The sequence below is a fragment of the Grampus griseus genome, assembly GCF_964374135.1.
Source record: "Grampus griseus genome assembly, chromosome: 15".
Classification (NCBI taxonomy): Eukaryota; Metazoa; Chordata; class Mammalia; order Artiodactyla; family Delphinidae; genus Grampus; species Grampus griseus.
This window is the reverse complement of record NC_139009.1, coordinates 39423138-39438257: the sequence shown is the minus strand read 5'-3', so window position 1 is coordinate 39438257 and position 15120 is coordinate 39423138. Positions and strand designations below refer to the sequence as shown.

The window sequence follows — 15120 nt, the reverse complement described above, 5'->3', positions numbered from 1 at the left end:
CACACAGAGAAGGAAAGATCACAGCAATTAATTCTCTAAGACCCTTCGGAGAAGGGTGACCTGGCAAAGGAAGACAAGACTCCAAGCTACACCTGTGACAAGCGCAGTGGAGAGGCTCTTGGGCGCTGAAGTAGAAAGCCTGGCTTCCAGTCCTGGCTCTGAGTCTAACCAGCCTTAGTCGAGTCACACCACGGCAACAGGCCTCTGCCTCTGTCTCTCCAGTGGGATTATTAATACCTCCTTGTGCAAATTCAATTACATTGTGTCAACTACACTGTGCCACCACTTAAAAGCTCATATTCAGGAAGCCGGTTATTTCAGACCATCATGAAAACATCGTGTGTCATCGTCTCTTTATAAACATTTTTTATTTTGAAAATTTTAACTGACAAATGGAATCCATTTGTCTTTCCACTGACAAGTGGAAAGAACTGCTCGATGAGTAGCCCTGTACACCTTACTGAGTTTCACCTACTATTAACAGCTTACCACACCCACTCCAGCTCTAGATAGCTAAGTACATACAACACGTTTCCCTCTTGCCAAACCATCCAAAAGAAGTCTATAGGCATCATGACACTTCCTACCTAAAATTCAAAGTTTATACATTGCATTTTTACTGTTATGCGCCTTTGTCCTCCCAACCTTACCTCCCATCCCCCCTCCTGAGAACTGCCCCCCTGCCTTCCTCTGTTCTGTATGACACTAATTCCTTTGAGGGCCCAGGCCAGTTGTCTGGACTCATCTGACTGCATTGTCCTGATTAGATTCAGGTCAACATTTCTGCAAGAATACTGCAAAGGGGAGGTTATACGTCTCCCACTGCATCAAACCAGGAGGCCCGTTGTGTCATGTTGTGCCACTCCTTGGCCATCTGGTTAAGGTGGTGATTGCCAGACGTCTTCATTGTAAGGGCACATTTTTCCCTTTGTCATAAATAAGTAAACTATTGTGGGATACTCTGAGCTCATGTGACTATCGAGTTGGCCAACAACCTTTCACCCAATGGTCTCAGCATCTGTTCATTATTGAGTTATTATATAGAGAGCTACAAAATGATAGTTTTAGACTTATCACTCCTCTACATTTACCAGCCAGCCCTCTTCTGTATAAAAGAGGTTTGCTTCTTTTTCCTTTTCCTCTCTTTCTCTCTCTTTTTTTCTAAAATCTTTATTGGAGTATAATTGTTTTACAACGGTGTGTTAGTTTCTGCTTTATGACAAAGTGGATCAGCTATACATATACATATATCCCCATATCCCCTCCCTCTTGTGTCTCCCTCCCACCCTCCCTATCCCACCCCTCTAGGTGATCACAAAGCACTGAGCTGATCTCCCTGTGCTATGCGGCTGCTTCCCACTAGCTATCTATTTAATATTTGGTAGTATATATAAGTCCATGCCACTCTCTCACTTCGTCCCAGCTTACCATTCCCCCTCCCCGGGTCCTCAAATCCATTCTCTACGTCTGTGTCTTTATTCCTGTCCTGCCCCTAGGTTCTTCATAACCTTTTTTTTTTTAAGCCTCTATATATATGTGTTAGCATATGGTATTTGTTTTTCTCTTTCTGACTTACTTCACTCTGTATGACAGACTCTAGGTCCATCCACCTCACTGCAAATAACTCAATTTCTTTTCTTTTTATGGTGAGTAATATTCCATTGTATATATGTGCAACATCTTCTTTATCCATTCATCTGTCTATGGACACTTAGGTTGCTTCCATGTCTTGGCTATTGTAAATAGTGCGGCAATGAACATTGTGGTACGTGATTCTTTTTGAATTATGGTTTTCTCAGGGTATATGCCCAGTAGTGGGATTGCTGGGTTGTATGGTAGTTCTATTTTTAGTTTTTTAAGGAACCTCCATACTGTTCTCCATAGTGTCTTGCTCTCCTTTTAAGCATCACTATGAAACATGGATTTTTCTAAAACTTTATTCAATATATTATACTGCATTGCTGTCGTCATGATTTTAGATACCTGTCACCTTTTTATTGTTGCATGTGGTAAGTTGACATGAACTTGGCTGTGGTGGAGGGAAACAGAAAAAAACTCAGTACTGCTGAAAAGCAAGATGCATGCTCATATCAGAGAGAGGAATCCCTTGCTATAGAGACTGTGAGCACCACAGAAATGGGCGAATTCTGATGAACATCCAAAAGTAGGGTCATGGCAGCATATAGTAGTGACCAGAGACAGTTACCCATACAATGCCTGCCAGGGTATCCACTAGAGAAGTGTCTTCATACATGAGGAATCATTCAGATATAAAAGGACTTCAGCAAAGTACTGCATGAAGAAAGCGGTGATGGATAGGATAGGATCCCTCTGCTTTAGGATGGTGTTTATATAGTCATTTGATAAAAATTTGCTTATAGATACACTCCCACGAGGCATATTTTCTAAACTAGTATGCTTTCCCCTTCAGTAATAAATATTCCTAATTCTGCAAGGTCTGACTCAAGTCTCAGCTCCACCATGCAGCCTCTCTGACTTCTCCAACCCAGGAGGACTTCTCCAAGACTTCTCATTTCTGTGTATCACACGTGCTCACAAGGAATGTCTACTGGCTTGTATTATTCTTTCATTACTTCATGTTTTCACCTATTGAGATTATGAGCCTCTCAAGGACATGGATCTTATATGTCTTCTGTGTCCTCAGCAAAGACATGGGAAGACCCCAGATCCTAAGGCGTGAGGTACCTCCCCATTCAATGGGGTCACTTTGTGAGACCCCAAGGATCTGTAAACCTAAATTAGGCTTTCTTCTTTGAAATCATCCAAAAACTAGGTGGCTACATGATCAAGTGGGAGCTATGGCAGAATGTCTAAGACTGCTAATATAACCCCAGAAACGCTTTTAAAGCCCCAGGAATATTTGGAGTTTGCTACAAGGCAGTATTCAGAATTAGAGTGTCATCTGTGATTGAGTTCTAAAGCCCGAATCTTATTTTGAATAAAAAGGTGCTATTCTCTCTGTTTGAGTCAGAATTTCTGACACTTGAATAGAGAATGTAGACACTGCTTTAAAGTAAGGTGCAGCTATTATAATGGAGGAGAGAGAAAAATTCATTTCTATGCCTGTGACAGCATCCTCAAAGCAAAGGAAGCCCTCCTCATTTAATTCTGACACCACGATGTTTTAGAAAAAAGCTATGTGAAGTGACTCTCCAGATGTTTTAAAGGGCATTTAAAGCATTGTGCAGCCCTGACAGCATGAGGTTTCCCACTCACATCTGTAATTTCTCCAAAGTAAGGAAGCCACTCTTTTAATCAAAACAAGGCAGCACATTCTATTGTCTGCAAATGTTAAGAACAGAGCCAAAGAGCAGCGGCTGAAAAGGAAATGGTGAGCCATTTTCTTTGGAAAGTTGAAAGAAGCAGAACCCAGGCTATAAAAAAAAAAATTTTTTTAAGACATAAAAAATGTCCAAATACAGAAATGTCAATGGTGCCAGCACAGACCAAAGGTGGTTGAGGGCCCCCGGAGAATGTGCACATTCGGGGCAGCCCAGGCCACTGAATTGACCTGCTCTACCCGGGAGAAGAAAGGCCCCTACCTCAATAGAGGAGAATGACAGTTCAATTAGACAGGTCACTGTATTTCATGACACGCTGTCCAGAGCATGGCAAGGGAGATCTTTCTCTCTGTTCTGGCCAGACAGCTGGAAGCCACTGTTAAGTATAAGAAGAAGAATCATAGGAGCAACACATGAAGCATTTACTTTGTTCCAGAACCTATTTCTAAGTACTCAGTGTATGTTTACTGTTTTAATCCTCACAACAGCCTTTTGAGGTCAAGACTATTATTATCATCTCTGTTTTCAGATTACCAAATTGAGACACAGATAGGTTAAGTAAACTGCCCAGAGTAACTCAGTTCATAGGTAGTAGAGCTGGGACCCAAGCCCAGGCAGTTGGGTTCAGGGCTTGCAGACTTAACTGCGAGGCTGCACTTAGAGCAATGGCATTGTAAGCCCCACCAAAAAAGCCAAGCCTAAAATCCTAATATGTATCAAAAGTAGGATCAGGGTATCACACACCAGTGATGAGGAACTGGCATCCAGACAAGTGCTGGCAGCTTTGCTTTGCTAAAAGCACGGTAGGGGCTAGTTTTTCTACACATGTAGTTCCACCACTAAGAAGGTAGAGAAAGCAGTAAGGGGACCAGAGTCTGGACTCAATTCTGTCCAGCAGACCATCTGATTTGCGCTATGGAAATAATGAGAGCTGCACCATCCTAGGATATACCCTAGGGCAAGGTCCCAAAGTGGCACGCCCGAAGCTCACTGGGAGAGCTTGTTATAAAAGTGCACTTTCCTGGATACCACGGCCAGGTTCTGATTCCGTAGGTCTGCAGTGCACCTGGTCAGTAGGTCTGCATCTGCATTGGTGGCCAGCAGTTCCAGATGATTCCTATTCAGTGGATGGAGGAGAATGATTTGACAGACACTGGCCTAGACTCTAAGAAATCCAGTTTCAAAGGAGTCCAGAGAAAAGACAGGTATGATTTCTTCATCTAAAAGAGATTACTGCAAAGGAATTCAATCCCCAAAATGACAAGAGACTGCCAAAGGACAATATTCTAAGTGTAAAATAAAAAGAGAATTCTAGTGGGATTGTGTGAAAGTTGTGTGTAATGCCACAAGACAACAGAGATAAACCAAATACCAATCTCCTCGGATTCTACAATACAGACGGGGACAGAAAACTATTGAAAACTGGCATCCAATAATCCATTACACAATATAGTGAGGAGCTCGTGTGTGAAGCTGTAAACTCAGAAGAATTCCAGAAGGAAGCCCACGGGAGCAGGGAAAGCCAGACAAGGCTCTTCCTCCCGTGGAAGGGCAAGGCCACCGCTCCCCCCAGCCTGTTGACTGAACTCGTGTTAGGTAGCAAGCATTATGAGAGATCTGGGGGTTTAACAAAACGAATTAACTATGCTCCCCTGCTCTCTTTGAACTCAATTATTTTGTAGTCTCTATATTCTCTGAATTTCAGTGTTCAAGTGTCAAGCTTCAACACTGAGTCCCAACTATACTTATTTATATGCTGGTTTGTCTCAGGTGTGTTGATGGAAAGAGACGCCCCCCCCAAACACACACACACACACACACACACACACACACACACACTATATACATACATATTACACACCTCCACACTACACACATACACATACAATGAAATTAAATCCCACGCTTGTTTTATTTAACAAAGGCTAGAGAAACCCTGTGGACAGCAGCCACCTGGAGGAGTAGGTGGAGACTGTGTCTAAACTGTTTCTCATGTCACCCCCAACCTGTCCCTGACATGGGCGTGCAGCTGCCCTGTAAAGGGAAGCTAGCACCTGGCCAGATGCGGCGGCTCAATTTCATATCACACCACAGCCCTTTCTCACGTGAGTCTCACAGCATTGTTCATAAAGAACTTACACAAATATTTCTATTTGAGACTGTGGCTTTCAAACTTGCTTGGCCATGGTTTACAGTGAGAAATTCATCTTATATATAACCATTTGTTCATCCAATTCATTTAACATATATTTACTGTAATCCTCCCAGGCGCCAGGCACTGTCCTACATGCAGGGGATTCTGCAATGAACAGAACAGTTTGAATCCTTGCTCTCATAAAGGTTACATTCTGCCGGGGAGGCAGACAGTAATATAATCATGGGTCAGATGCTAATAAAGCAAATCAGAGAAGGGAGACAGAGAATGCTGGAATGCTGGGGGGCAGTTTAAATAGGGTGGCCAGGAAAGCCCACGCCGAGAACATGACATCAAACGTAGCTCTACAGGAGGAGGAAGAGGGGCCGTGTGGCTGTCTCAGGGAAGACGAGTCAAATCACCCAGCAAAACTGATGTGCTGGAAGTAGCCCCAGTCACAGTGTGTTCTGGTCTCATTTCCACCTATTGTGAACTTTAGACAAGTCACTTTCTTCTCTGAGCCTCTTTCCTTCTCTGTCAAATGAAGGGCTGCCGCTTGCTCCTCTCCAAGCTCTTTTCTGCTTCTAACGTTTCCCAGCATCTGTGTTCTAAGGAGTCTCCTATGTCTTGTTCTGGGCAGACTTATACGTATATATGTATACATATACTTACATGTACATAACATTCAAAAATGGTGGAACAAAACTTCCGAAAGAGTACTACCCCGATTACATGCAACATACTCTAACATTTTCCATTTTGTTCCAGTCTGTTCTATTTCATTTTTCTTAAGGCTGATTGTACCCAACTAAATTGATTTCACTATCCACTAATGGGTCTTCAAGAACTGTTTACAGACATTGAAATCTTGGTTGTGGAACAAAATGTGGCATCAGCAAAACCACAGACTCATCCAAAAAAAAGAAACGCTCGCTCAGTACTGGAGCCTTCTTCTGCCCTCAGCTTTCGGCGACCCAGGAAGCCCATATGCCCAGATTGGCCTGTAGAACCAGACACAAGACTTGAGTGTTAGACAGCTCTAGCCTCACATTCCAGTTCTGCCACTGTTTTCTCTGACCGTAAGCAAGCTACACAACAACATGAAGGCTTAGGTTTCTGACCAGAGCAATGGAAGTGACCATGAGGATGAAATCATAAATATGTAGAATGGTTGATCGATATCTGGCACTTAATAAACACTTAACAAGTTAGTGGTGGTGCTGGTGGTCGAGGTGGAAGCCAGCTAGAGCAAGAACACAGTCTCATCTCAGCAGGCCCCGAGGATCTAAGATGTTAGAGAGACAGAGCTACATATTGTAAATGCCAGTAATTATCCTAGTAATAAATGTCACAGGAGGAAGAATGTGTGATTCCAAACTGTGTTTCTTTCGCTCCTAAAACCTCTCTCCTCCCTCCTTAGAAAACTATATGGAAATGGATTTGAAGAAATACAAAGTCATGCATTCAATGGGACAACGCTGATTTCCCTGTAAGTATGTGCTTATTTCCCCAGCTCATGAATAAAAATGAAATATTACTCTGGCTACCACATCACATTCAATCTTCAGCAACTAACTCAGGACAAAAATAAACTTTCAAGTGGCTGGTCCTCAGTGTGGTACGCATGTTACTAGGCAACTGGCTGGCTGGAAACCGCAGAGCACCCTGATATCGAAGATAGATGCAGCCTGCATACATTGAAGTTGACAGTTTGCTGAAATATTCAACACCCTACTCTAGGCTCCCCCACCTCACAGCCTCCCTCTCTAGTCCCCTCGCTCGGGTCGATGGTGTGTTAGAGGCAGCGTGATTTCAGTGAAGAAATTCTTCCTCCCGGCCCCACTGCAGAGAAATCGGATAATGCCATTTACCAGCCGATTCAGCCACAACAGGCCCACACAGAAGCCCATCTCCTTACTGCTGCGGGTGGGGTGGGGGGGGACACAGGGGGGAGTAAGGAGTTCACATTCCACAAGGTGAGGGAGCCCTGCATTTTCACCACATCCGACCCCAGTCCCCAGTGTTAACAGCCTTCAACTTTAGAGAAGCATCCCTACTGCTCCCTTCACTGTTCTCAACCTTTCTTTCTATGGCTCCTTTCCTAAAAAAGGGGCTCATTCACAAAGCTCGCAGGGCCAGGGTGGAGGCTGCTTGAACCGTGACAGGTACCGGGTAAGGTGACAATCAGCATACACCTGTGTACAGTAAAACCTAATGGCACACGAAAGGCTCAACTAAAGCCAAAGTTAAGGAAAACAAACAAATGAAAAGGCTTTTAATAATAAATAAGCCATAGGTATAAACCATGGTCTACACCAGTGCTTCTCAAATAACACACATAAGAACCACATGGAGACTGCTAAAACACAGGTTCCTGAGCCCCACTCCCAGACATTTTAATTCAGTGGCTCTAGGGTAGGGCCCGAGAATTTGAAATTTTAACAAACTCCCAGGAGATGCTGATGCCGCCGGTCTGAAGCTAAGTAGCCTGTCTATACAATATACTATTTATTTTTACTACAAATAGTAACCAAAGACCCTATTATATGGATACCATGTTATATAGCTTGGTGGAGAAGAGAATGGATCTAACAGTCACTAACTGGGACTCAAACTCCAATCCCATTATTTATTTATCACCTTGACCCTGAGCAAGTTACTCAACCAATCTAAACCACAGTGTCTTCATCCATAAAATGGAGCTGCTGATAGGCTTGTTTTGAGGATACCGCCACCAAAATGCAAAGGTCTGTTTTGCATCCTCAGTACCTAGCACGGTGCCTGGCATAGAGTACGTGCTCATTTATTATTTGTTACATTATACAGTTAATTGTGAATGAATGATAACTAAATAAGATTGTATTTTTATGCAGTTAGCACAGGTCTGGCACATACTAAGTGCTCAAGGAATGGTAGCTTTTTAAACAGTTGTCCTTCCTACCATGGAGTGGATTTTCCCTCATTTTCTTGTTGATCTGAATTCAACGCAGGGTTCACTCTGGCCAATCGAATCTGTTTCTGCCAAATTAAAATCAGAGGCTTATCCTCTCCTGGCACAGTCCTCTCAGATGCCTCATTCTGTTACTCACTCAAAGTGTTTGCCAAGCATCAGCTGTGTCTGAAGGAACGTGCTATATTTTGAGGGGAAATGGAGATGCAGAAGCCCTGGTGTTTGCCCTGCAGGAGCTTACAGCCTAGGAAGAAACATCTCCAAATGGTATATAAACTGTACACTACGTAGTTACTAAAACAGAAGGCAAAATATGGTGCCTGGCCTGAGAGAGGTGAAGTCCTCTGAGATTTCAAAGGCAGAAGAGAAGGAAATTAGAGAAAGCCTCATGAGAGATGTAGATTTTGAGCTGAGCCTAACTTGGACAGGCAAAGATGGAAGGAAAATGCACTCCAGTCAGAGGACAAGAAGAACAGCCCAGAGGAGGATGCATGGGATGTGCTCAAAGACCAGAAAACGGTACCTTTTAGAAAGTCCTAGATGTGGGTTAGAGACAAAGCAGGAAGGGCCTCAGATGCTAGAGTAAACAATTTGGACTCTCTTCTGTAGAGAATAAGCCGTTTAAAGTCCTGGGATAGGAAGTGTGAGAGGGGTGCTTAAAGAAGGTTGGCTCACGGGTTAGCAGGGAGGACAGAGGGCTGGAAGCGGCAGGCCAGGGCTAGGGACACAGAAGTCATAATTACCTGAGGAGAGGGGATGGGTGAAGTTCTTTGTGGCTGAGGTCACCTGCACAAGGAGGAAAAGTAAGAGGACTGAATATAAAATTGGGGGGAAACAAGAGACAAGGAAAAGAAGCCAGAGCAAAAGCAGAGGTGAGAGGCTACTCAGCAGAGTACATCTTTGGGAGGTCAGGGAAAGCAGAGCGTAAGGTGGGAGGTCCTTGGTCAGCAGTGTCTCAGCGGCTTTAGAGGCGCCAGAATAGGTGTGGACTTAGAAAAGTCCCAAAGTCCCATTAGTATGTATTCCCCATACCTCACTGTCGCCAGAAAGAGGAAGCCGAGAACACGAATCAGTTTGCCAAGAACACAAGTTAATTCCATTCATTTATTCATTCAACACACCCTTATTAAGCATCACCAATACATTAGTCACTACGTTAAGTGCTGTGTCTACAATGGTACAGTGGAAACAGTCCCTGCCCTAATGAAGTTTCTGTACTAGCAGAAGAGACAGGGAAAAGGCAAGTAAATAAATGAAATTATTGCAGGTAGTGATACATACTGTGAAGGAAATAACCTTCCCTGAGATCTGAGAGAGTACCAGGGGCAGACTGACTCTAGGTTAGGTGCTCAGGGACAGCCTCACCAAGGGTATGATATTTAGGCTGAGCCTAAAGGATGACAAGGAGTCTGCACTGGCAATCATCAGACAAAGCGCATTACAGAAAGAGGGAGCAGCATGTGCAAAGGTCCTGAGGTGGGCAAGAAAAGAAGTTGATAAACTCCAAGAATTGAGAGGAGGCCAATGCGGCTTAAGGGTCATCGGCAAAGGGAACACTGGATGAGATTAAGCTGGAGATGCAGCAGGAGCAAGTCATCAGGACTGAGGGGCGGTGAGAAGGAGTCTGAATTCTCTTCCAAGAGCGAGCAGACCCATTGAAGGGTTGAGCAGGGCAGACGGAGTAGTTTTCAAAACCATCAGGCAAAAGTTTCAAACTATGGGCATGTCCAGCCCCATTTCTGACACCTTCCTCATATAAAGGCCTGTCCAAAGTTGTTCAGAACAATGACACCACAGCCCTACAAAGTTCTCAAATATGTTACTTACTAAGACAGGATGGAGAGGAGCAGCTTCAGAAGGTTACCCTCAGACACCTCCAGGGGTCCGAGAGCCCAGCCCTACCATTCCCGGAGCACCCCCATCAGGGAAGCCTTGGCTGGAGTTTGGGAGTTCTCCCACTGTACTTCAAAAGGTCATCCTTCCTATCCTTCTCACACCTAGAAGGCCGTGCCACTCGGGAGAGTTCCCAAAAGCAACCCCCAGGAAACTGTGGTAGATAACTTTTGGATTTATTTTTGACCAAGTTACATAATACAGAGTTATCATTATACAAAAAGATCTGAGTTTTAATAAAACATGAGAAATGCTGTCCTGAAATTTGAACAATTAATTTGACCTGGCTGACATGAGGATTATTTGCTCACAGAGCCCGGTTTCAATGATTTATGACCATAACTGAACATAATTAAAACAAATCAAATCAGGAAGAAGAGCCATGGAGGTTTGGGAAGGAATTTTTCTCTTGATTTAGATTTTAAACAGCAATTGACTCTGACAACCTCATCTCCTTGAAAATGGAAATACACCCAGGGGATGGGACGATGTGAGACTGACGGGTGCATTGTGATGAAAGGGCCGAGGCTTTCCGAGGAAAATGCTTAGTAGAAGCTTGTGGAAGGCAGCCACCGAGGGAGTGAGATGCAGGGGCTTTTACAGTTTTTAAATGGCAGGCATGATGTGGAGACTTGCAGAAAGACGATGAAGAAGATGTAAAGCTATGAGATGAACCAGGTAATTACTGAGGATCCTGCAAGGGAAGGGGCAGCAGGTGTTGGTGTATTTTTTTGCCACTGTAACAGTGGTGCAGAAGAATCATGTCCTATGCTCAAAATCATCACGCCAGCAATGGATGTACACTGTGCCCACTGTCCAGCGTTTTCCAGAATGCTCTTTGAGACACCACCTTCTCTTGTAGGAAGAAAGCAATCAAAAGTAAGCTGACAAGTCTGGGCCCAGGGACTCCTCTCCCGGCTTCCTTGTCCACCCAGAGAGGGGCCTGTCCTTGGAGACACCAGCGTCGGGGCCCAGACGGGAGCTGCTCAGCGGGGCTAGGCTCAGCTGGTCCTGAGCAGTTCACCCTGAGCTGTCCTGAGCTTAGGGAACAGAAGCCCTCAGGTCGTTACTCCCATTGCAGATTTTGGCTTCCTGAACAGCAGTGGCCTTCAACCCTTTTGTTTCTACAATACACACACCTGGCAATGATCAGGCACAGGGCACAGACCCGTGGGGCACCCGGGGTAGGGGGAATTTTCTATACAGGCTGTCCTTCCTCCCCTTTCTAACCCCCTGAGAAATGCACAGCTGAAAGAAAGAGTCCAATTAACATGATGAAAGGGGCTAGCTTTGAATGGACCCTACTTTTCTTTTAAGTAAAGAATTTGCAAACTTCAGTCTATTACTATGAACAAACATTGAGCCCTCCAAGGTCATGACGGCCTGATGCAGAGTGGGCTGCGCTTCCACCCTTCAGCCTTGAACACGGAGCAGCATTTTCTTCCCTGCCCAGCTGCCTGGTAGTAAACGTGCACAACTCCATGACGGAAGTAGGGAGAACTTTAAGTTGTAGGACAAAGGGTTCCACTGAGTGAGGGGAAAATCGCAGAGGAAAGGCGGAGCCAAGCACACCAGCGATTTCACAATTTCTCCCAGGACAAGAACGTCTTTTTCTCATTTTACCTACAGCCCCGCCTTGTCCCCTCAACCCCTGAGCACCATGCCCACAGGCTGCTCTCACCGTGCATGCGCACAGCTATGACTGTTTACACATGAGCTGCAAACTCCACTGAGGACACTGTCCTTCCCCACAGGGAGCTAAAGGAAAACGCGCACCTGGAGAAGATACACAATGGCGCCTTCCGGGGGGCCACCGGGCCTAGCATCTTGTGAGTACAGTACTGCTGCCCCCCCCCCCACCCGCTGCAGCCCAGCAGGCCCGCTCAGGGAGTCCAGCCACATGGTTCCCAGCCTGCTTTGCGGGGAACCAGTCTCTGCACGTGCAAGGGTTACCGTAACAAAGCACCACCAACTCGGGGGTTGAAACAATAGGAATGTCTTGTCTTGCAGTTCTAGAGGCTAGAAGTCTGAAATGAGGGTATGGGCAGGGCTGGCTCCTCCTGAGGGCTGCAAGGGCAGGACCTGTTCCAGGCCTGTAGTTCCTCCTGGTGGTGGCAGCATAAGTCCCGTCTTCACAGGGTGCTCTGTGTGTCTGTGTGTCTGTCTGTCTGTCTGTCTCCAAATTTCCCTCTTTTTGTAAGGATACCAGTCATACTGGATTAGGGTCCATCCTAACGATCTCATTTTAACTTGATCACCTCTGTAAAGACCCTATTTCCAATTCAGGTCACATTCTGCAGTACTGGGGGTTAGGACTTCAACATGTGAATTTGGTGGAGACACGGTTCAACCAACATCAAACACGGAGGGCCTCCTAATGTGCTGGCAGGGGGGCGTGGTGTCCCCTGGCATCCCCTCGTGGGAATTAAGGCTGTGTGAGCTGCTATGCGTCAGGCTCCCTCAGGATGCAAGGAGCAGAGGCAAATGCCCTCAGTTAATGGGAGCTGAGCATAAGGACACAGGGGAAAATGAAGAGGAGCAGGAAACTGAACCATTAGTCTCCTGACAAGGCCTTAGGAAGCCGGAAACATCCTGTAGGAAACAACTGCAGCTGCGGTCAGGCTTCAGGGAGCGATGCAACAGGGCTCCAGAAACTCTGCAGCAGTAACGGCAGTGGCCTCGTCACCTTCGCCACAGAGATGCCGGCCCATTAGTCCCTACCCCTGGCACGCTATCACTCGTGCCTTCAACAAGCGTGGGTGGAACACGTCCTGTTTACCAGGCACCAAGCTGCAGGGACAGCGGCCAGCTCCGGGACCTGCTCATAAAGAGATTAGAGCCATGGAGGGGAAAGAACAATAAACAGGCAAAGTGATAAACAGGCATGTGACTTTAAAATGGGAACAGTACTAGAAAGATAGTGAGCAGTGTAACCCGGTTCATTTGTTTGTTTATCCATTCATTCACTGATTTATCCAGTAACTGTAAGTCCACACCATGTGCCGGGCACTGGATTAGACATCAGGGAAACAGCAGAGAAGAAGAAAAGACAAACGTCTCTGCCTTCATAGAGTGGGGAAGACAGACAAGGATCGAATGAGTAAAGAAAACATGTAGTATTCCAGGTGGCCGTGGAGGAGAAAACTTCAGGTGGCTGGGCAAAAGGAGTTCTAGGGAGGGAGCTAGCATTTTAAGGAGGATGGTCAGGTAAGACTGTCCTGAGCAAGTGTTATTTAAGCAAATACCTGAAAGAAGTGAGGGAGCAAGTTGTGTGGGTATCGGTAGGAAGAGCATTGCAGGTGCAGGGAACTAAGCAGGAGGCCAGTGTGGCAGAGTGAGCCAGGAGGAGGGGCCTAGAACAGGAGGACGAGAGGTGGCGAAAGCCAGGTTATGAGGCTTGTGGCTTTTATAAGCACTTTGCCTGTTCTCTGAGTGAGGTGAGGGGGCTTTAGGGTTTTGATCAGGGGGAGGAATGAACTGACCCAGGTATTCTTTATACCCTAGCTCCTGCCTGTATCCAGTCATGATTCTGTCTAATTTCTACAGCCCACCGAACTCTACTTCTTAGCTCCTGCCACTGTCATCTCCTGAGCATCTACTTCCTACCTCCTCTCTATCAACTCCCGACTCTGTCTACCGCCTACTTCTGCCACTATCAACTCCTGACTTCGTCTAGCTCCTAGCTCTTGCCACTATCAACTCCTGTCACTACCCATTCTGACTCTGTCTACTTATTTCCTGCAGCCGTCAACCCCTGATTCTCTCTACATCCTAATTCCCACCAGTAAAACTCCTGACCTTCTCCACTTCCTAACTTCTGCCATCATCCATCCTAACTCCTCTCTCTTCTCCACACGACGTCATGATTTCTACTTACTCATGGCTTCCACCTCCTCGTGCTTCCTGCCTACTGTTTTTTCTGCTGTCTCTCAGCTTCTGCCATCCTACCGTAGGGGTCCCTGTCTGTTATGTCTCATATTCAAAGTACACCAGACTCAGAATCTTACACATTGCTTGAATACTCTCCAGTCTAGCACACCCTATAGGCAGAGTTCTTATAGCAAACTGGTCACCTACTTGGGCACTGAATAGCTAAGGAGAGTTGCCTTTGGTCAGGCAGAAGAACGAGTGAGTATGATCATAAGACGCCCTGCACGACAGTTTTTGCTTGAAAACCTGCTTGGTCTGCCTGCTTAGAAATGACTGTGAGCCTGGTAGGCATCTACACTGACTTTTCCAGAACAGTGGGACCAGACCTAGGTCTCTTACTCTCCAAATAACTATTCTCATTATACCCTTAGGTTTTAAGTGATATCTAGAAGTGGTCCTTCCTTCCACACCCCCAAAATATTTCCCCCATGAGTCTCTCACTGAAACTGAAAATCAATCATCAGAGATTCACTCCTTTGTAATGAGACTTTGCCATTTCTAGAATCTTAATTTAAAATATTTTACCCCCACCAAAAAAAAAAAAAAAAATCACCAGGCCTGCAAAGAATCATGTGGTCAATCCCTAATACATCTAAGATAATAACTCTGTAAAGCAGAATGAGAACACTGGTTACGTAAATCAATAAGGACACAAAAGCAATGAGTCTGCAGCCCCCGAGGCGAATTCTGCCACCTTGATTATTCCACCAAGGGCCTACACTAGTCATCATGCCACGTTGTCAAGTTCATCTGTCCATCAATCCCCTACTGAGCCCCTCCCATGAGATGGGCACTAAGTATTGGGTCAGTTTGCTGCAGGGGGCTGTGCTCCTGGAAAACTTTCATGGCAGCAGCCACTTAGAAGATAGGCAGAATTTTTAAATTCCCACTGACTCTTCCTCCTCACACTT

The 15120-nt window shown here is 45.5% G+C and overlaps 1 protein-coding gene across 1 annotated transcript in view; it reads left to right on the top strand.

Annotated features, from left to right (window-relative positions):
- The window catches only part of LHCGR (luteinizing hormone/choriogonadotropin receptor), a gene marked incomplete at both ends in the record, with an annotated part of 63065 nt that overhangs the window by 29786 nt on the left and 18159 nt on the right, over positions 1–15120 (top strand). The window contains 2 exons of the mRNA XM_082672448.1: positions 6857–6925; positions 12034–12108. Coding sequence (XP_082528574.1) covers positions 6857–6925; positions 12034–12108 — 144 coding nt within the window. The remainder of the gene's footprint in view (positions 1–6856; positions 6926–12033; positions 12109–15120) is intronic.